The sequence below is a fragment of the Argiope bruennichi genome, chromosome 10 (genome assembly GCF_947563725.1).
Source record: "Argiope bruennichi chromosome 10, qqArgBrue1.1, whole genome shotgun sequence".
Lineage (NCBI taxonomy): Eukaryota > Metazoa > Arthropoda > Arachnida > Araneae > Araneidae > Argiope > Argiope bruennichi.
In genome coordinates, this window is record NC_079160.1 from 117970852 (window position 1) to 117992227 (window position 21376).

A 21376-nucleotide genomic window follows, 5' to 3' on the forward strand; every position below is an offset into this window, starting at 1 on the left:
CATTTCATTGATGGCGCATTAGTTTTACAGAGGAATTAATTAAACCGAAAGTGGAATTGGATCACGAAATAAGAGAATATTTTATCATGAAGTTACTATGGGCTAAAATTAATTAAATTGAAATTAGAATATATATATATATATATATATATATATATTTAGAGAGAGAGAGAGGAATAAAGACCGATAGAGAAGTCTTGTGATTGTTTCAAACCGGTTTAAACTAGTTAATGACTTAAATAAATTAAGACAAATAATGACTTAAAAAGAATAATCTCACATGATTTCTCACATGATAACTTGAAATTTAAGATCGTAGATTTCATTTTGATTTTTCTCCAGTTTTGGATATTTTTTTTTCTTTGTTTTCAATAATTTCTTTAAAATTTAATTTGATTTTAATTTGAAATAAGTAATGATGTAATTCAAATTCATTCATCAAAATACTAGCTCATCTTTGACAATGTTAAACAATGTTTAAGCATTCAAGTTTTGCTCTCGAAATTCGTATTGTCAAACAAAATTGTTCTCACATAATGACTTTAAATTTCTATTTCTATTTTTTAAAAACCTTTTTGCTGTTACTGCTTGCGCGAAACTTATTTGTTGCTGACAGATACAAGAATATGCACATTGCTCTGTGCAGCTAAATGTTATAGCATTATTATTCTGAGTGTTAAAGACTAATAGTCGGGACTAATAATACAGGACCAAAAAAGCCCCGTTTCTCAAATTAATTTGTCAAAATAAAAGTGCTTACAGTGTGATAAATGTGAAAAATCCCGAGTAATCCTTTCAGTAGCTCAAAGGAACATGTAAACAGACCGCTATTGTGAAACATTCCTGCAGTTATTTTTTTCCCACTATTTTCTAACATTTTTGCTTTTGGAACTTAAATGTTTAACCTTTTTAGTCCTCAGTTCCTTTTCTCGATTGCAGAATTATTTTTGTCATGCGACATACTGAGCATGTTTTACAGATATAAAGCAATTTGGACAAACAAATCTTGAAGAGTGGGTCATTTTTGTCAACAATAACGATCATGTTAATTCATTATTCGTAGTAAGAAACAATAAATTTATGGTTTACCTTTTACAGCAGTCAGGTATTCCGAAGAAATAATTAAAAAAATTAGACAGCATTAATTATTTTTGAAGATTCTAATCATACATTATGCTCTTGAAAATTTAAAAAGAAAAGGCTGCATTTTGTAACGTTTTTATTTTCTCTAAAATGTTATACGTTTATTTAGTGATATAAAATCATAATTCTTAGAGAATTCTTTCTGGCTAAAGTGAACGAAAGTTTAAGCTGACAATAGGAAAATGTTAAATATTTGAGTGTTTGAAAGTATATTCTTTACGTATTTAGAAGTAGCATGCAGTTTTAAAATTTAGTCCAGAGCAAAGGTAATAGATATTTTGTATAGTAAAATTCTATATTTAGATCAAAAACTTTGCATCTGATCAGAGCTTTTTTTTTGTAACGTAAACTTACTCAGAAACATATATTATGTCATTTAATTTTAATGGTCCGTAGCGTTGTATACAATTTCAATTTGAATTGAATTGGGATCGAATATTGCAAAGCATAATCTGTTTAAAAACGAAGAAACATATATTATCATAATTCTCAAGGCTTCATCTTTTATATGACTCCATTTGAAGTCACAAAATAATATAAAATTAGTACTAATAATTTAAGAAAGTTTGAATTTAAATTCAAATAATTAATCAAATTTTCTTTAGTTTATCGCATCCAGTATATGCTTTCCTATTTGAAGTAACACACTAATGGCTTAAAAATTCAACAACAATTCATGAAATGCTCATCGGAACGTTTCAGAGACATATTGATTCTGGCATCTATACGACTCCGCTTGAAAGTACTACAACTTAAGAAGATCAGAAACAATTCATGAAATATTCATTCAAACTTTTCATAAATATATTAATTCTGTATTTCATACGAATCTTGTTTGGAATTACAGTTTAACAGTTTAAAAGTGTGATAATCATTCTTGGTAGTTTTATTCGAATTTTTACAAGCATTTCCCGATTTTCTATGAGGCAACATTTGGAATTATGGTTTGATTTTTAATGAATCTGAACTAATTTAGGAAATTTGTGTTCAAACGTTTTAGAATTCTACATATATTTAATATATATTAATTTTAAAGACAAACATAAGACAAAATATCTATCATAAACATGATTCATCAAATAAAACAAGGAATGTTCGAAAACATAATGTTCTATGTTGAAACAAGGAATGTTTGTAAACATGATTCATCAAATAAATATTGAATATACAAGTAAAAAGCATTTGCTTTTGGAACACAGTTAACTTTAATCAAAGCAATGGTTGTTGATGGGAAAATTTATATTGATGATAACATGTTTCACCAATGTAAAATATCTCCATAGATAAAGCGCTTATATAAGCGGAAAATAGGGCTGATTTTGGAAATGGGCATGTGGCAACAATTTACACGTTCGAATTGTTGACATGGAAAATCTGAGACAACGCTTAGATGATACCAAATAACGAATTTATGACAACGATGATAATAAGTAAGATGATACTAAATAAATGAGTTTAAGTCGAGAAGTTTCAATTATAAATCGAAATCATCAAAAATGAATCGAAAGTTCAAATGGAAATGTTGAATGATTTTTCAAATAAAGATCAAAATGGAACGAACGAAATAAAGACATACAGTTTTTTTCGTGTACGGAGCGAAGTTTCCAAACTACAGGAACATTATCAATTGAATTCATGATTTTGGAATAGTCAACCATTCAGAATGTTTTATCACTATTATTAAAATTATAATTTAAAATGAAATGATGAAAATAATACACCTTTAAGTGATAAGATGTATTTATCTTTAAGACTTATTATTTAAGATAAGATGTACCTTTTTGTGATAAGATGCATTATTAAAATTGATTGACATGACTAAGTTTTATTAATATTCCCCATCTTCTATGATTATTTCAATGTTATTAATCTTATATAGACCAATTATGATGAAATATATCGTATCAAAACCGGGAATAAAAGTAAATCCAATTTTGGGTTTTAAACATCTAAGAATTAAATGTATATTTGCCATCTAACATTAAATATATGTATCTCTAGTAACTGAAAATTTTTATTTTAGAAATTCATGATTTGGCTTTGAAGGATTAATGAAAATGAATGTTTGCGATATTTAAAAAAGGAATTTTAAGAAGAATATTTGATGTCATTAAATCTGATTATTATTGGAGAAGAAATATCAACACGAAAATATACAAACTACATATATCATTAAATTTATAGTAATACAAATGATTATATGGGCAGGACACTTGGACGACAACCGAGCCACTGAAAAGATCTTTTTGGGGCTAAACCATTTTGGCTAACCCGAAAAAAGAAAGACCAAAACTTAGGTGGATTGGCTGTGTAGAAAAAAAAATTTGAAAATTATTAAGATAAAAAACTGGAAAACCTTAGTAAAGAACAGAAGGGAAGGAACAGAATTTCGAAGAAGGCCTGGGCTTAACCGAGACATTCGCATCAATGAAGAAGAAGAGGAAGAAAAATTAATATTAGTATTTCATGCAATTTGAAATAATTTAAATTTAATTTTAGTAATGAATGTATTTATAATTTCTTATTAAAAGCAAAAATAAACTTGACGAGAGTACGAAATGAATTGGTATCACGTAATGATACCAAAAGAATCAAACGCAATTCTTGGGGTATAGTGAGCGGAGCGTCTAGGGTGGTTATGTAACTCTTAGTATGAAGAAAATATCTTATCTGATCTTATAATCAGAGGTAAATACAAATGAAGCAGTAAGTAATGATGGAGAAAATATATGATACTTTTATTTTAAGTCAAAAACATAGCATGAAAATCATGATGGACAAAGAAGCAAATGGATTAATCACATTGAGGTTCTCCTCTTGCTGGTTCGGTTAGTTTATCTCCAGTTTCTGGATGGGCGCACCAGCAATGGCCGGTGGAACCGTGACATTGAGCCTTCTTGTATTTACCATCCTCTTCACAGACTGGTTTGAAAGCTCCAATCAATCCTGAAATTAATTAGAAAAAGTTTACAATCATGGCAGAATGTGTGATATGTTTCAAATTCACAGGAACCATTTCATTAGAAAAAGTTTACATTCATAGCAGAATGTGCGATACTTTTCAAATTCACAGGAAGCATTTCATTAGAAAAAGTTTACATTCATAGCAGAATGTGCGATGCTTTTCAAATTCACAGGAAGCATTTTATTAGAAAAGTTTACAATCGTAGTAGAATGTGCGATACTTTTCAAACATTAGAAAAAGTTTACAATCATGGCAGAATTTGTGATATCTTTCAAATTCACGGAGAGTACTTCATTAAAATAAGTTTACATTCATAGTAGAATGTATGATATGTTTCGAATTCACAGGAATTATTTCATCAGAAAAATTTTACAATTATGGCAGAATGTGTGATGTTTTGAAATTCACAGGGAGCACTTCATTCAAATGTTTATTTAGTGGAAGCAGATGTAATTCCTGTAATATATCTTTTCCTCATGGTAAGATATAATTGACTACTAACCGAAATTGCCATGCAGAGCAATATTGTACTTGTCACATACTTGCGGAAACGACATAATGTCACCCTCTCAGTCATTTATCGTCACTTGACCGTGGTTCAAAATTACGAAATTTTGAATCACGGTCAAGCCCTAGTGTTGCTTTAAACTCGGTCATTTAATGGCAGAGAGAAATTGATTACATAGTAATCTGTTTCTTACATAGTAATCATTTCTTACATAGTAATCATTTCTTATATAGTAATCATTTCTTACATAGTAATCTTCTGTTACATAGTAATCAGAAGTTTTCAAAAGCAACCATTTACTAAGCTTAAACAAAGGAATAAGTTGATTGGAGAGCTAAATAAAAAAAGAAGACTGCAAATACGTTAGAACTTAGATAATTCAAAAGCTTTTAATTCAAATTCGCTGGGATGATAATTTGTTTCTGGTCCTTTGAATTTTTCAATAATATATATTGTTCAAATATTTTCTGTAATTCGAATTTATTTTGTTTGCTTCGGAATTAAAGCTAAAAATTGTAATTTGTTTTTAAGGACCTCTTTGAGTAGATTTTTGTAGATTAAGTACATCCATACCTTGGATCCTTACCGACTGTAAGTGAATAATTTTTAAAGTCTTAAAATTTACTCAAAGATTGTACAATGCATTCAATAAGAAAGTTTATTTTTTAATTTGTTTCTAAATTTTGTTCGTTGTAAAGGTATACTGCACTATTTGTTTTAAAGCTTTATTGCACTATTGCTGTATGTAAAGAGTGGCATACATTTCCACATTAGAAATACTTATTTATAATTTGATTTAAATAAATAAAAGTATTAGCTATAAATATAATTTTATTCATAAATATTTGTTTTGTTGTTTCTTTATTATTTAGGAGTAATTTAAAATCAATGTTAAATGATATTTTAATTCTTTTTTTTTTATTTCTTTCACATAAAAATCATAAAATATCGTTTATGATTTGAATTTATAATAATAAACTCGGATATATCAATAATTGTTAATATTTCTGAATTATTTTCATCAATTAAATTCATCCATGCTTTGATAGTTCATTCTTCAGAGTTTTTAAGTGAAAATTTTTTGAGATCTCTAAATTAAATGGAAAATTACTAAAAAAAAAAAAAAAAAAAAAAAAAAACATTTTGAGAGTAACAGTTGTGGAATATACATTTTATTTTGAAGTTTTACTGTATGATTTTTTATAAAAATTTTTTATTCATACATTAAAATCAGTGTTTTTAAAGTTATTACATTTTGTTCTAATTATTATATTTCTATTCATTAAAATTTCTTACCGTTTATTTTTAATTTGTATTTTATAAGAAATGTTGAATATTCAAATAAATTTTTGCTGTTATTTTTCATTTAATTCCTATTTTTATTAGTTGTGCTCAATTTTTCTTTAATTTGAATTTTTGATAAATCGAATTTTTTTTTTTGTGATTTCTATAGCTTGGAATTTATCCAATCCCATTCTTGCTTCAAAATCTTCCGTTGGAGAATTCTTTTGTTAGAGTTAACTCTGAGGGATTCCCCTTTTTTCATATACTTACTTTCTCAGAATTTTACTTTGTGAACTTATGGTAAAGTAATTATAATGTTTGTAACTTTACGCCCGAATCTGATTCAGAATATAAAAAAATCCATTCAGCTTTCATCGAAATGATGCGCAAAACTGTTCTCCATAGGCTTGAGTAACTGCATCAAACCATAATACAATATTGTTATAAACCTATAATTTTGCTTCCCAGCATGAATAGTGCAATTGTAAGAAAGACCTTTTTACGGTGAGCCCTGTTGAGTGCTAATCGGATGCCGCGTCAATGATCTCAGAGCTTGGCATCAAACTTGGCGATCATTTGGAGACTTGGAGACGAATTTGGCGACAAAATGGATATTGCTGGAAACTTCGAGAATTTTATAGATCCATCCAATAGGAACTGAGATACGCCTGATGGTTCGAAAACTTTCTCGGCCCGCCCCCAGGAACTATAAAAGGCCGGCAGTCTCAAGCCGGAATTTATTGAATTGGAACCGGAATTGGAGTCGTAAACAAGTAACGAGTCGTCGTGAGGATAGCGAAGCAACGGCAGTATAGTCTGGCGAAGTGTCAGCGTTGTGTAGAGCTCAAGCGAGTGCTGAAAACTGAGCTATGTGCCGAGTCCTTATGTTTATTGTGGAAGTGTGGAAGCAGCATCGAGTCCTCTGAGGAGTAGCCAGTCGTGTAGTAGTTTGTCGGCAGCGGGATACAGCTAAAGGAAGAAAACAGTGGCGAATTTCAGCCGTTTGGAGAGACCTACGTGAGCTTAGAGTGAATCTACGAAGATTCCCTCTCCTGCTGAATTCTGTCTGGCCGCTTTATGTGCTGTGGCTATATTACTAATGAGTACGACATGTAAGCTACTATTTGTTGTAGTGTGCTGCTATCTGTTGCCTGTCTTCCTCTTGGCTGTATATATTTGTCGTCTGTGTATTCGTCATCTCCGTGCACTCGTGTACTTTGTGTCAATAAACGTCGTCGTTGTTTTCTATTAAAGGACTGTTTCTTTCTGCATCGACCATCAAATCTTAAAAGAACCCTACGGACGAGGAAGTAGTAAAGTCCGTAACAATATGCATCTTAAGTAAGAATTTTTCACTTTTCTCTTTTAAACCAAAGAATAAATGTTAAGCAAATAGACTTCTTTCTGATTAAGATTTTCGAAAACATTCTTTAATGTGAAGTATGTGATAATATTTTGCCAAAACTATTAACGAGAAGAGGTGCGATCATATGATATCAGAATTTTCGATGTCTTTCTACTGTTAAATTTTTATCATTTATGTTTTCGATACAATAAATTAATTAATGTAAGCATTATAATAATTTTTCTGTATAAATCATTTTAATTTTACACTTTAAATAGAAGGGAAACACATTAAATAATATGCTCGAGTAACATGAACTCTAGCTAAGTCTCTGAAGAGATACATTCAGTCAAATCCAGCTTGTGATGTGCTGACTTTTAGCTCGATGCAAATTGAAAATATATAACTGAAAAAATAATTTTCTGATTTTAAATATGGAATAAAAATTATTTTCCTGTGATAATATTTTCGGAAATTGGCTAAGGAAAAAGGTAAAAGACTTAAGTTTTAGTTTTAATTATAAAACTTTATAAAATTTCAAGCCAAATATTTGAGAGATGTATATCCCTCCTCCAACGTATAATTTTGCCACATTTGCTAGTTTTTAAGTTTTTCAACAGACACACATTCACTTTTATTATTGTTATTGATAATTACCTCCACTCTCAGCAACATGCCTCTCCAAAATACACTTGCAGCTCTTGATTTTCCCAGAGGGTTGAGTGACGGGGTTGCCGGTTTTATCCCAGCAGGCACAGAACTTGCTGTCCCTGAAACACTGCTTTGGCTTGTAGTCTCCGTTATCTTCGCAGTCAGGGACCATCCTCAGCGGCAGAGGTGCAGTGCTAGCCGCTTCTCTTTCGCGATGTCGTTCACATTCAGATTTTTCTAACAAAAGAAAAAAAAAGCAAATAGAACTTTAGTATTTTCTGTGACTGTAGAATTTAAAATATTTTTCTATATGACCAAAATGGTTAATATATGTATAAATATAACTTATATAAAGAAATGAGACTAATTCCTGCGTTTTCAATGTCATTCATAAATGCAGCTAAAAATTATTATTGTTACTCTTCATTATTTAATAAAATATTTCTTCAATTAAAAATCAAAATGCATAGAAAACGATTTTAAATGGAAAGAATTACGAAATAAATTTTTAATTTAAAAGCAATCAAAACTTAGCAATTGATTATCTCTTAGATTGTGATACCAACTAATGGCAACAAAAAATCTTTGTGTTCTTTATACTTCTATAATTCGCACATTTTCAGAGCACAACAAAATTTTGAAATATTTATATATATATATATATATATATATATATATATATATATATATATATATATATATATATATATATATATATATATATATATATATATATATATAGTTAGTATGTAAGGCTTTCTCATTCAACTTTCTTTAAATTCATTAAAATAGGAGCGGGCATCGATTTTTTTATTAGAGTAGAATTTGCTTCTAGACTTACAGTATTTCAAATATTTTTTAAAGTATTAAGCGTTTTAAGCTTACACAACAGTGTAAAAGAAGTCGAATTATCATCAACTAATGCTGCCAAAACCTTGACGAAAGATATTTAAGTAGAGTATTAAGTTGAATATTTACCTCTTTCAGCATAACTGAATTCCACTAAGACTCCTAGTACCTAAACAAAGAGAATCAAAATGCATTAAGCAAATGAAACAAACGAACCAAAATGTAAATAAGCATTTTCTATATGATAGCAAAATAACAATCGCAAATTATAGGAATTTTCATTACAATTTAGGGAAAAACATAAGTTCCGAAAAATTTATGTTTGAGATGGTTGTTTACAAATCCATATTTTTATTACAAATAGAAGATATTTATTTCGAAACGAAACCATCGAAAATATGGGCATGGTATAAATGGATGAAATCAATTTGATTTTAAAACCAGATGATAAAAGCAATTGTGAAAATCATTTGACGTATATGTCTGTCGTCTGCCAAGCTTTTTATTTTTTTATAAAAAATGCTTATTCAATTCCGAAATTAATTTAACTTGCGCTCAAAGCATGAATGCACGAATAAAATTTTATTCCTTGATATAAAAAGAGAATAATTTTAAGAATTCCAAAACTATTCATACAAATTATGTTTCCAAGAGAAAAAAATCTTTTATTGACTTATTGCTAAGCACAAATTGCTAATGAACAAACTTTTTTTAGTTTTCGTTGAAAGATAATCGAAAAATCTTTATTTCTGAAGAAATATCTATAATAAATATATTTTACATTTATTATTTTTCTTAAAATTTAAACAATAACATTTCATTTCTATTGATTATAAAGATTTTCCTATTGAAGGTGATAACAATAAAAGTGCACATTTTCAAATTACGAGTTTTGGTTATGAAAGAGATAAGCAGAGCAAGAAGAAGAAAGAGATCAGTGAAGCATTCTATAGAAACTGACAGCGGGCAGTTCAACGGAAAGTAACGATAGATTGCATCACGAATGACTGATGCAACACGTCCTTCAAAACCTCATAGGAAAATGGAAAAGGTTCACTGCAGCTGAAGCTAATCAACTTTAGTTTCAGCTGCCATTAACTAAACTTAACTTGGTTGTGAAAATTCATTTTCATCTGCGAAATATCAATAACATTTGTTTGAAACTAAATTCCATCCAAAAATATAAATTACTTTTAAATACATTTGGAACAATTTAAGGCTACACTTTATCCTAAAAATGACAAAAATATCGAAATTTTTGTTGCATTTTTCGATGGTATATACAGTTTGAAAGTTCAACTCAAAATTTTAGATTTCTTATTTATATAATTTGAAATTTTCTGGGTCTTAATTGATTAAAATTATTTTTGGATATGAATCAATATCATAAGAAATGATTATCGTCTTTCACTTCTCAAATGCTTCCTATTTATGTCTGTGTTCTTTTTGAGATGCCATTATAACCTAACTAATATTCATAATTTTTCACGAGCAGAACAACTTCAAGATGAATATTAGTTTTTGCACAATTTTTTTTTCTTAGAAGCTTTGCATTTTAATGCGTTTATTGTTTCTTATTTTTTCTAAGTAACGGGATCAAAATGTTCTCGAATTAATAAGACAAAAACTGTAGGGTTAATAGTTGGTAGACTAACTTCCAAAAAACAATAATTCTGGAAATCAGTCTTCTGCAGACACTAACGTTAAGTCTTCAAAATCTAAATGATAAGAATGAAAGTTATTATTGTAGATACTGAAAATAAAATTAAAGATGCATAAAGTTACGTAGAAAAAAAATGCAATTAAGATCTTATGTATGAAAATGATTATACTTCATTTCAATTTGTATTATTTTAAGTTATTATTTCGTAGAAATGTATCATGTTCAAAACTTTTATGAATGAAGTTATTAAATTTTGATCAAATCGAATAATCCTCTATTGTCGTAATTAATATTACTAAGCAACTGTGCAGCAAAATATTTGCTTAATTTGTATTTTTGAGAAAATATCAAGTAGTTTTTATGAAATATTCTTAATTATTAAGTCCTTTTCATTATAAAAACCATTACAATTTTATTTCTAAGTTTATTTCCTTGGAAGTTTAATTGATTTTTATACATGCATAATATACGTTTTAAAGCCATTTATAACTTTAAATGCTATTTTCTCAAATTCTGAACTTCGGTAAAATTGAAAAATGCATAAATTATTAATTAATGCATATTTTTTGTTTAAATTTAAGTATAACAATTTTTTAATACCATCTGCAATTCCTAAACTACAGAATACGCAATATGTTCACTTGGAAGAATTTTGCAGTTTTCTTAATACTTTACAGGTGACTTTTTTTAAAAAATATTTTTCATTTTCTTAATTTAAAGTTTGGACAGAACAGCTGCTTATTTCTTTATTTAGAAAATATATTTTTTAAATTACCTGCAATATTTCGAATAAAACATTTGTTAAACTTCTAAATTAAAGAAGTGTTTGTCCTTTACACTGTTTTTTTTAGTGAAAAAAATATATACTTCAATACTTAATATATTTTAAACATACTTTTTCCTTTTAACTGGCATATTTCGTTTCGCAGGTGTTTTTCAATGTATTTAATGAAAATAATACAAAAATATAAGTATTTTATATTTTTTAAAATTGTTCATTTCAAACATAGTCATTTACTTTCATAAATTGGAACATTTTTTTTTTCTTGTGCCGGAAATCGGTTTATGCTAGTGATAGCTATAAATATTACAAATAACAAACGAAACTTTACTTTCTGAGACAGAATTGGTTCCTCAACTACATCGGCGTAGTTTGTTCAGAGCAGCTGAAAACTTTAAACAGCTGCCAAGCATTAAACATCGGAAGGCAGAAATTGGTTCAGAGCAAACATCATTAAAAAGCAGACTACGATGCATTTGTTAAACTGTTCTGTATTTGCCCTGGCTTGTTAATAAGTATGTGATTAAATCAACTTTATCAATTTAATACAATAATGAATAGATTTCTTTTAAATGTTAATCGATATGAATATTGATTAAAAAAACATTATATTACTGAAATTCCATGGAGTTCGTTGGTAATAGGAACTGGTATTTCATAAATATACATTGTTAATGTCTATAAAAAATTACATCAACAACTAATCATTTTTCACATTTTGACAACTGGTCTTTTGATAGACATAAGATACTTATAGGGAATATTTATTTAAATATTATTTTAAATTCCTTCAATTTAAGGAAAAATAATCAAAATTTTTCATAACTATAAAACATTGTTTTTTGAGTTTTTCATTGTTTTTTTCTTATAATAAATACCTATGATTATTTAGAAAGATTCATACAGTGTTTTAAAATATGCACCCAAAAATGGAATTTAAAAATTAGTTAATATTTATTCATTTTAATAAAGTCAAAATTTCTGGAGCTCAAAAAGAATCACAAAATTCAACGATGAATCATTAAAATACAAAAATGAAAAGTAATAGCTTTTTATAGCAAAAGCATATATATTAAAATAAATATTACATAATGGAACGTTATTTGAAATGCTCTGGCTATATCAGAATTTCAATCATATTTTAAAGATGTTTCTCTTTCTTTTTAACTTTTATTGGCCTTCTTAGGGTATGCTTAATATCTAAGTGGTCTTATGATTTTTTTTGAGTTACAATTTTTTAAGCAATGAATTTTTATACATAAATGAAAATTTTGTTTTCTTATTTTTTGTTTTTTAATACATTTCACTATACATTAATGAAAGTTTTTCTTAATGACACCTGAATGAAGGCTCATATGCAATCAAAACGTAATTGAATTTATTGATCAACAAGTTCAATTAAATTAAGTATTAATCTGACTAGGCCATAAAAATTAAATTATGAAATGCCATTTAAAAAATACACAACTATATAAAATTTCAGAATTCTAGTAAGAACGTAAATGAAATATTGAATAGAAGATACCCTATAAATAATAAGATTTTAAAATTATGTTCTAATAGTAATACTGTCTGATTTTAAGAAAATGGTGGACTTTATTGGCATTTTTGAGAATTATTCATTTAAGGTTACGAAAACTTTTAATGCATATGTATTAAATATAAAAATTTCAAAGTATTCCAGGCGAATTTATTTTTAATTTTTCTATTATTTTTATTACTTTATATAATTTTATTTGGAGCAAAACTGTATATGATTTCATAATTACAACTAAAAGTTAGTTTTTTAGAAATATTCTTATGCGCACGCTCTGAGTTTTCATAAGAATTTTGTGTTTTCCTTAACTGAAATTGACTTTTAACTATTTAAAAGAGCTCGAATCATAAAATACATATCCAGTTTTCTTTTAAAGTTAAACTGGAATCTTCATTATCAATTTTATTTAATTTCCTCGTGAATCAAAACACCTGGAACATCTCAAAGACATTTAAATCTAATTAGAACAACGTTTTGTGAAAAGATATTAAAACAATATTTATTTTTCTAATCCTTTCAACTTTTCATTTTATTAAGCAAAGCATTTTATACAGTTATGATGATGAAACAATAAAAGGGGAAATATCATATTTCATAATTTTTATTATTTATTTGCTGCTTTGCTTTGCTTTGTTTAAGTCCACTGTAATTTTAACCGATTTCAAAAGATATAATTGTAAAAAGACATTATTAAATAATCCAATAACGCTTTGAAAACTCCCTGTTTATACGGTTTAGTTCTGCAGTAACAGAGTGACTGCCTATAATTAAAAAAAAAAAAGTTTAAAACTCTTATTCTTTTCAGGATAGCAGTCCTAAATGTAGATTTATTTTAATTAGAAAGCTTTTATAATATTATTATAGAACTTTAAGTGAGATACTATTAAATTTCTGTGTACTTACTGTAAGGAATATCAATTTCTTCCACATGGTGAATTATAAACTTGAAGTTCTCTGCAAAGAAAAAGCAAAATGATGAGTAAAAGTTGTTTTCTTATTAACATTATATTATTAGCGAAACCATTCACCATACATTTAAACATTATTTTGATGATTTTTATTTGAAGAATGAATAAGGTGAGAAGAGATAAATAATTCTATATGTTTAAAAAAAAGCAAAGCGTTTATCTATACTTTGAATTAAAAAAAAAAAGCTTGTTTCGAATGACATTAAATGTAAGGCAGATAAATTCACTAGTTATATTAATGTCATGTTTGTTTAAAACAACATTAGGGCTATTTTGGGACGGACCTCGTAATTTTGGGCTGCGATCAGGTTGCAAACACCTGAGGCACCCCCATACCACATCAGCGGGAGGCCATTTGGCCCCGACAGATTTGTGTGCACCAGGTCCACTTACACTGCGGTTCTAAAGTGAAATTGGGTCTCGAGACTGAAGCCCTCCGGTTCAGAAGTCGAAACTTTACTACAAGGCCACCGCGGCCAACCAAATAATTCACAAATCCAATTCTCAATTATTTGCCCAGAAAAAAATCTATTAAAATATTCAATGATTAACTATTTTTGAACGAACCTTATATTCAATCAGTTTACTAATCATATGATTGTAAATTGATTGCATTGTAAAAAAAAGTATTTTTTAACTGAACCATAAATTTAAGGCCATCTACAAACCATATAATTTATAGTTTGCATTCAAAAATTACTTTTGATTGTACCATAAACGTAAAATTATTCATTAATCAAACTACTTATATTTTGCATTGAAAAAAGTTCCTTTCAAATGTCCCGTAAATATGAGACAATCCTTGTGTAAATTCAAATTATATGTTCTTTGGATGTCGACAAAGAATACCAAGATTCATACCAAGCTTGTGTCATACCAAGAGTGATGAATTTTATCTATAATTTGTATTGAAGAAAAGCAACTATTTATGGTGATAAATTTAAGGTAAATAGCGGATTAGATGATATCAAAAACTGTGTACAGAGACCAAATTTTCTCCCTAAAATCTGCATTAAGAAAATAAATATATAGACAATAGTAACTTAACCGCATTGCACGACAATAGATAAGTGTTATATCAATACACCGAGTTAAATAGTCTTCAGTATTTTCTCGAAGTGTTGAAAAGCATTTGGAACATGATTTAGATTCAAATAACATTTATCAATATTCCCTGTCATAAAACTTTATATTTATAACTGATAGTGTTTCATTTCATTGCTGACCTTCTATTAACGTAACATGTGTATTTACAAGACAGATATCATTCACCAAAGATGAGACTCTTACTTAATTTTCTATATATTATGAATTTGTGTAGTGACTGACTGCAATTAAAGTTGTAGAACTGGCATTTAGTAATCAAAGATCAATAAGTAATAATAACTATTAGCTGCCTTTAACGATCAGCTGGTTCGCTTGAAATATAGGTAGTATGTGATTTCAATTAAATATCTTATGTATTATTTTTTACTCAAGATTATTTCAATAAAGGATTTTAAACAATTTGACATAAAATTTAAGAATTATTGTTCTAGTTGCCTCACACTTGTTCGACTTTTTTTGTCCATGAACTCTTTTAACGAGAGTCCAAAACTGCTTGGAAATCGGTTCAGATTATTTATTGAAGCAATTGTTCAGATTATTTAACATTTTGTTTTACATTGTCTTACACGTTACGAACAGAATTCTCGTTCTTTAACTTTTAATAATGGAAGGTTAGCACACGATTAAATATTTGTAGAAATCATGAAAATGTGTTGAATTTCATCGAAATAATGAAAAGGAGTGTTGCAAATTAAGCATAAATATGCTTTTAAAAAAATTATTAAAATTAGAGGGAAAAAATTACCCGACACTTAAATTAGTATGATAAAAATGTAATTTCTTGAATTTTAAAATTGATATGTTAATTTACTGACAACAGCATTTTCAAAATCCTCTGGGCAAAAGTGCTAAGATCTCTCTTCATTTTTAATTCATTAAAATTATATAAAAACTGCCTGCTCATTCTCATACTTCAAAATATATTTATGCCAAATTTTGTAGCTACTATTATATCTAACGTTCTGCTCTATTTCCTTTATTATTAATCGAATTCTCCTTTATTATTCTCCTTTATATTCTTCTTTAATATTCTCCTTTATTATTAATCGAAACAACCATGACAGCACGATAAATATAAATTCGATTGTTGAAGTTAATTAAAAAAAAAAACGATTCCTGGATATTAGGAAAAAAAAAAAAAAAAAAAAAAAAACTCTTCCAAAATTTTTCCTGGGTAAAGATTGTACTTAAATATACTATATGTCTTAACTTCTATTCACTTAATTTTATTAAGGCGGTTTAGTGCTGAAGAATATTTTAAATTTTTTAGGATTTTGATAGATGAGGAAATCTAGCAGAAAAAGTTTTCTATCCGAAAACCCGGAAGTAATGAAAGTATGACACACATCGGTGCTTTACAAGGACGCGAGACGGATCAACTCAAAAACAAACAATAGGGCATTGTATTCGGTCATAAAATCGAAAACCACAACTCAGCAAGAATGTAATACTTTGTGATATAGATTCCATTATATTCTTATCATTCATGATGCAGATTTTTTTAAAAAATAAATGGCAATGATTTTCATTACCAATAATTATAATAATAATAATTATCGTAATTTTAGATCTCACAAGAATGATGATAATTAGGATAAAGTTAAATTTAATAGCAGATAATAATTTCTTATTATAGCGTGCGCCAATGATATCAATTTAAATTGAAATTCAGTGATGTGTGCAGATAAATAAATAATAAATAAAATTTAAAAGGGATTCGAACTTCTATTCCGAAATATATTAATAAGGTAATAGTTAATTTCAGGAGCAGATTAATTTGCCTTCACATTATTTTTAGAAAATAATTTTTAATTATGACTTGTCTTGACTTACGATTTCACTTAACTTTGTAATTACATATACATCCTATTTGATAAAATTATTATTTTTTTAATTCCAATAATAATATAAGGACATTTGAGTTATTGAAACATTTTTAGTTGATTTTTATGTTTTAAATTACTTAACACATTCGCTTAATTGCCGATTTAAAAATAAAAATTCAGTAATTTGATGCGCGAGTCAGAGTCATCATTGTATGTCGTCGCAACACCCCTTGTGTATAATTGTGGTGACTAAAATAATAAAAGGTAATGTTGTAGAATATACTTAAAAATATTTTTGAAATTGCGTTAAAAGTTTAAAAAAATTGTACAGCAATAAAATTGGCTGAGATGTTTATTGTTTTGAATTTCAAAGTAATGTATTATTTTGAATTTCAAAGTATTGTATTGTTTTCAATTTCAAAGTATTGTATTGTTTTGAATTTCAAAATAATGTAAGCTGAATTATGACATTTTCTCTCGCACTTCCTGAAATAAAACTGCACAAAAATTAATTTTATACCGCTTTAAAATATAAAATGTCATCAATTTAATAATCATAAAAAAATTTGCTAAGTTTTGGAAATTTTTTTAAAAATATTTTGTTACCGAATTTACAACAACAGATTACATTGTTACCCTGAAATTTAAATCGTTTAAATTGTTTTATCAAATGTTGAATCGCCTTTTTCTCCATCGTTGAGAGCTGAGGGAGAATAATTTTATTTAAAACTGGCTTAATTTACAAGATAAATAAAGCAGTGAAGTTACGATATGGTGAAATTTAGAGAATAGACAAACTGGATATTTACGTTTTTAACAAAGATATTATATTATAGAACTATCGCATTAAACACGTTATAAGATAAACAAATACAATACATACAAATACAAAGCAAAACAATAAAAATAACGCCGCTTTAATTCCAAACGATTTGGTGGAATTACGGATATGAAATTATATCTAAACTATTAATCTGAAGATTAAGATTAACAATTTCTTTCACAATTAAGTAGTCATATCTTTTGTCTTTCTCCTTCCTTCGAGAATAGTACATATAATTTATTCAGTAAACTGTTTTTGAAGACTATCAAAGACAAATTTGTTTTTAGAAGTATTTTCTGACCAACAGTGTTTAGTTCAATATACGATTTTTATCTGTAACATCAATTTCTTAGTTTTTTTTATTGCTTGTACATTGTTCATCTGTAAATTTTAATATAATACAAGTAACTTCTTGCAGATCTTTAGTATCTTGTACTTTTATACTTATGACAATTCTAGAAAATAGCAGAAAACGCAATTTTCTGTATCAAAATACTTTACTTTCCAAACTGCAAAATGTAATGTTTCGGAAATGTAAAACTTTTTTTATATTTTTTTTAGTTAAACATTAATGAGAGCAAGCTTTATAGGAAATATAATTTTAAAATTAAGGAAATTATTTACTTGATTAAAAATATTTTGTTGAACATTTTACGCTGTCAAGGCAAAATTATTTTAAGTAAATTACTTAATTAATCATTAAATTATTTTAAATTAATTTTAGATAATAAAAATGTAAGGGCTGTAAATATATGTCAAACCTCTCAGTGGGACTATAAATGCCGGATTTTAAGACTATGAGGACGAGTTGTATAATGCAAAGAAATATGCGTAAAAGTAATATTTGAAATCTGTAACTGAAATTTTGGGAAACAGCGTTAAAAAATTTAAAGACATTATTAAATTTATTATTATTATTTTCTCTTCCAAAAGCTTCCCTTAAAAAGTATAATATTTATTATTTGTAATACAATACGCTGTTAAATATCATTGGTTTATTCTCTTCTCATTGCTTTGTTTATATACATCTCTTAGACAAGGAGTGAAAAAGCTTTCTAAATAATACGTACTTACCACTTTAAAGACGCTTGAAGTTTTGCGGGTTGGGAAGTTGACTAGCTGCATATATATCGCGTGGTTTCAAAAACCTGTTTTATTACTTCAGTTATCAACTATCAGTTTCGAAGGCCAATGTCGTTTTTAATAAGGCCTTAGGGATTGCGATAAAGCACGCAACACTTTTTCTTCTTAGAGTCGCCCGAGTCAGGGTCATTTTGGTCTCGGGTCAAAACTGACTGTCCATTAATTACCTCATAAATTACCTGAGGAGATGAAGAGATAGCTTTGTTGTTTAAGGGATGTGCCAGCATTTTTCATGTTTGATTCTTTATTGTTTTGACGTTTGGGTCGTATCTTTTCCAGTTAGTGACGTCAACTTAGTTTCTTAATATGTTAGGTGAAAAGTGAATTTGCACGTGCTTCGAATTTTAATGAAAGAAGTATGGGAGTCGTATTACTCCTAAAATGAGCATGTGTGATTGAAGAAGGCGCTTTGTTCTTAAAACTTTGAACATTAGAGATGTAACTTTATGCGCTGAAAAGAATTGGTAACTTTTGAACCTTCGAAAAATTGATTTTTCACTTTTTGTCAGTAAAATAGGGGACATTTATCGGATTTCCGAAATGCATAATTTGTATAACCTGAAAAGTCGAAAGTTTATAAATTATCCTTTAACAATGAATCTAACAGAAATTATTATAAAAAAAAGGCAGGTTTTTTTGGGGGGGGGGGAGAGGGGGAGTATTTTTCTAGAAAAATTTTTTTCTTCAAATTTCGGAGAATATAGAATACATTTTATTCATCACAAACACATGAAATTTCATATGATAATATTTACAAACTTTATGCATCTGTTATACATATCTTATTTTCATATTCAATAGTTTTAATCTTTGGAGTCTATTCATCATGCAAAATATCATGTATTTTCTAAATTTTCTAGTAACACGACATTTTATTCCTTTTTGAATATTTTATTATCTGTATATTTAAACGGAAATAATTTCTCTGCAATTAATAAATCTCTTCTTATATGTTTTATTGATTTTAGAGTGATTTTTTTCAGAATTATTTTTCTAAACGCCCCGATTTATGATTATGAATTTGAAAATTATTACATCACAACACTCTTTCGATTTGCCATTAAAAACAAATACTTTAAGATTAATTTAAATAAATACTTTAAATATCTTTATACTATTTTATAATTTAAATAAACCATTCGTTCTAGATTTTATAAAGTTTCTATCAGATATAAAATTTTATTTACAAAAAACTCCCCTTTATTTACAATTTCAATTTCAGTAAGTTTCAATATCGGGAACATCCCAGTTCCCTAAATGAATTTATGAATAAGTTAAATCTGCTGAAACAGGGTTTTAAAGAAACTTAATTATATCATACTAAGGTTTTTCTTTGCCATTTTTATTCGCGTAATTGAATTATTTGTTATTTTTTTTCTATTCACTTTTCAATTTAATCAGTAGAATTAAAAAAAAAAAAGGTACTGATGATATTAGGCTACGTACTGAAGTATTTTTAGCACAATTAATGACCCGTTTTGAATCATCACAAGGAAGTTTTTAGAAGGATCTCGTCATTTTGAATCTGAATGATGAGGCAACATCTTTCTCATCCAACTCCTAACACATGACAGGAACCTTGACTGATTTAAGAGGCATCAGGATTTATGCATGATTACCTTTCACTAAATCTATTCTGAATCCCGGTGTCGAAACCAAGACTCGGCTTGAATGCTATTTCGGATTTAAGAATATTGAAAAGTGCTAAGCACTATCTTTGAGGAAAAACTTTTATCTAAATAATAAAGACAAATTCTCTGAAGTTGCAATGATTCCTGCTATTTTTTTCAGAAAAATAATTACCATGAGCAATTGCTTTATTTCTGTTAGAATTATATATCTTAATCACGACTCTTTTTCATATCTTTTTGATTATCACTTGAGATGGCTCACCTGAGAATTATATTTAAATATCTAAAATATAATGTTAAGCAGAATACATCTTCTTTGATAGCCTTTAACGCTGCTTGGCGGAATTTTCACTGTCAGTTCCATGATTGGCGATGGATTCGGCTGAATATTTACTTTAATGACCTATACTGAAATAGTTTACTTTCTTCAGCTTACATAGTATAGAATTAAAGAGAATAAAGAATGCAGTGCAAAACCAATACCAGCTTTGAAAGAGAAATTGAAAACCTAAGCTCAATCCTATTTCGTTTTGCCTACAAAACAAGATTTACAAAAATATATGATAAAACATTTCATTTAGTTATTATTAGTGAATATTAATGAAAATGTTTAGCAAAGAACAGCAGCGTTTCGTTTGTTTATCGTAGAAATATTTAAAATAAAAATGGGCTTAAAATCATATCGGATATTTGATTAATAGCTTTAATATATTTTTAAAATATGAATGATTTGAGCGAAAATTTCGAAATTCAAGGAATTCGGAAATTATCACAGAAGACAAATATTTAGTTTGAAATAAAATATTGTCAGCGAATTGTTTTTCAAAATTTTCAAAATGTTATGATAAATTTCTTCTATAAAATGCAACAAAAACTTGTATATAATGAATATTATAATCAACATTGATTTAAATAATAAACTGAAGCATAAAATGAAAAAAATTCTGTAAATATTTTTGTACGTTTCATTTCGTTATTTTTTTAGGGTTATTAAAATATTTTTTCCTTTAAAAAACATAAAAAATTAAAAAAAAAAATCCTTCTTAGACCGCTTTTGATAATCATTTTTTCTCTCTTTCCTATATTGAAATGTTACTAACTTCATGACTATCATAGAGTTCAACAATCAGTAAACTGAACATGCTTACTTGG

General features: G+C 27.6%; 1 protein-coding gene across 3 annotated transcripts in view; it reads right to left on the reverse strand.

Annotated features, from left to right (window-relative positions):
• Positions 1-3857: 3857 nt before the first annotated feature.
• The window catches only part of LOC129988116 (U24-ctenitoxin-Pn1a-like), a 31019-nt gene continuing 13500 nt past the window's right edge, over positions 3858-21376 (reverse strand). For 2 of the 3 annotated variants that reach the window (XM_056096249.1, XM_056096250.1), the window contains exons 2-5: positions 13630-13680; positions 8875-8914; positions 7903-8133; positions 3858-4089 (exon numbers count right to left, since the gene is read on the reverse strand). In XM_056096249.1, the coding sequence (XP_055952224.1) occupies positions 3938-4089; positions 7903-8133; positions 8875-8914; positions 13630-13656 (450 nt within the window). In that variant the 5' untranslated portion in view covers positions 13657-13680 and the 3' untranslated portion in view covers positions 3858-3937. Of the gene's footprint in view, positions 4090-7902; positions 8134-8874; positions 8915-13629; positions 13681-18524; positions 18620-21376 lie in introns of those variants that run through there. The other variant, XM_056096248.1, reaches the window with a different exon arrangement.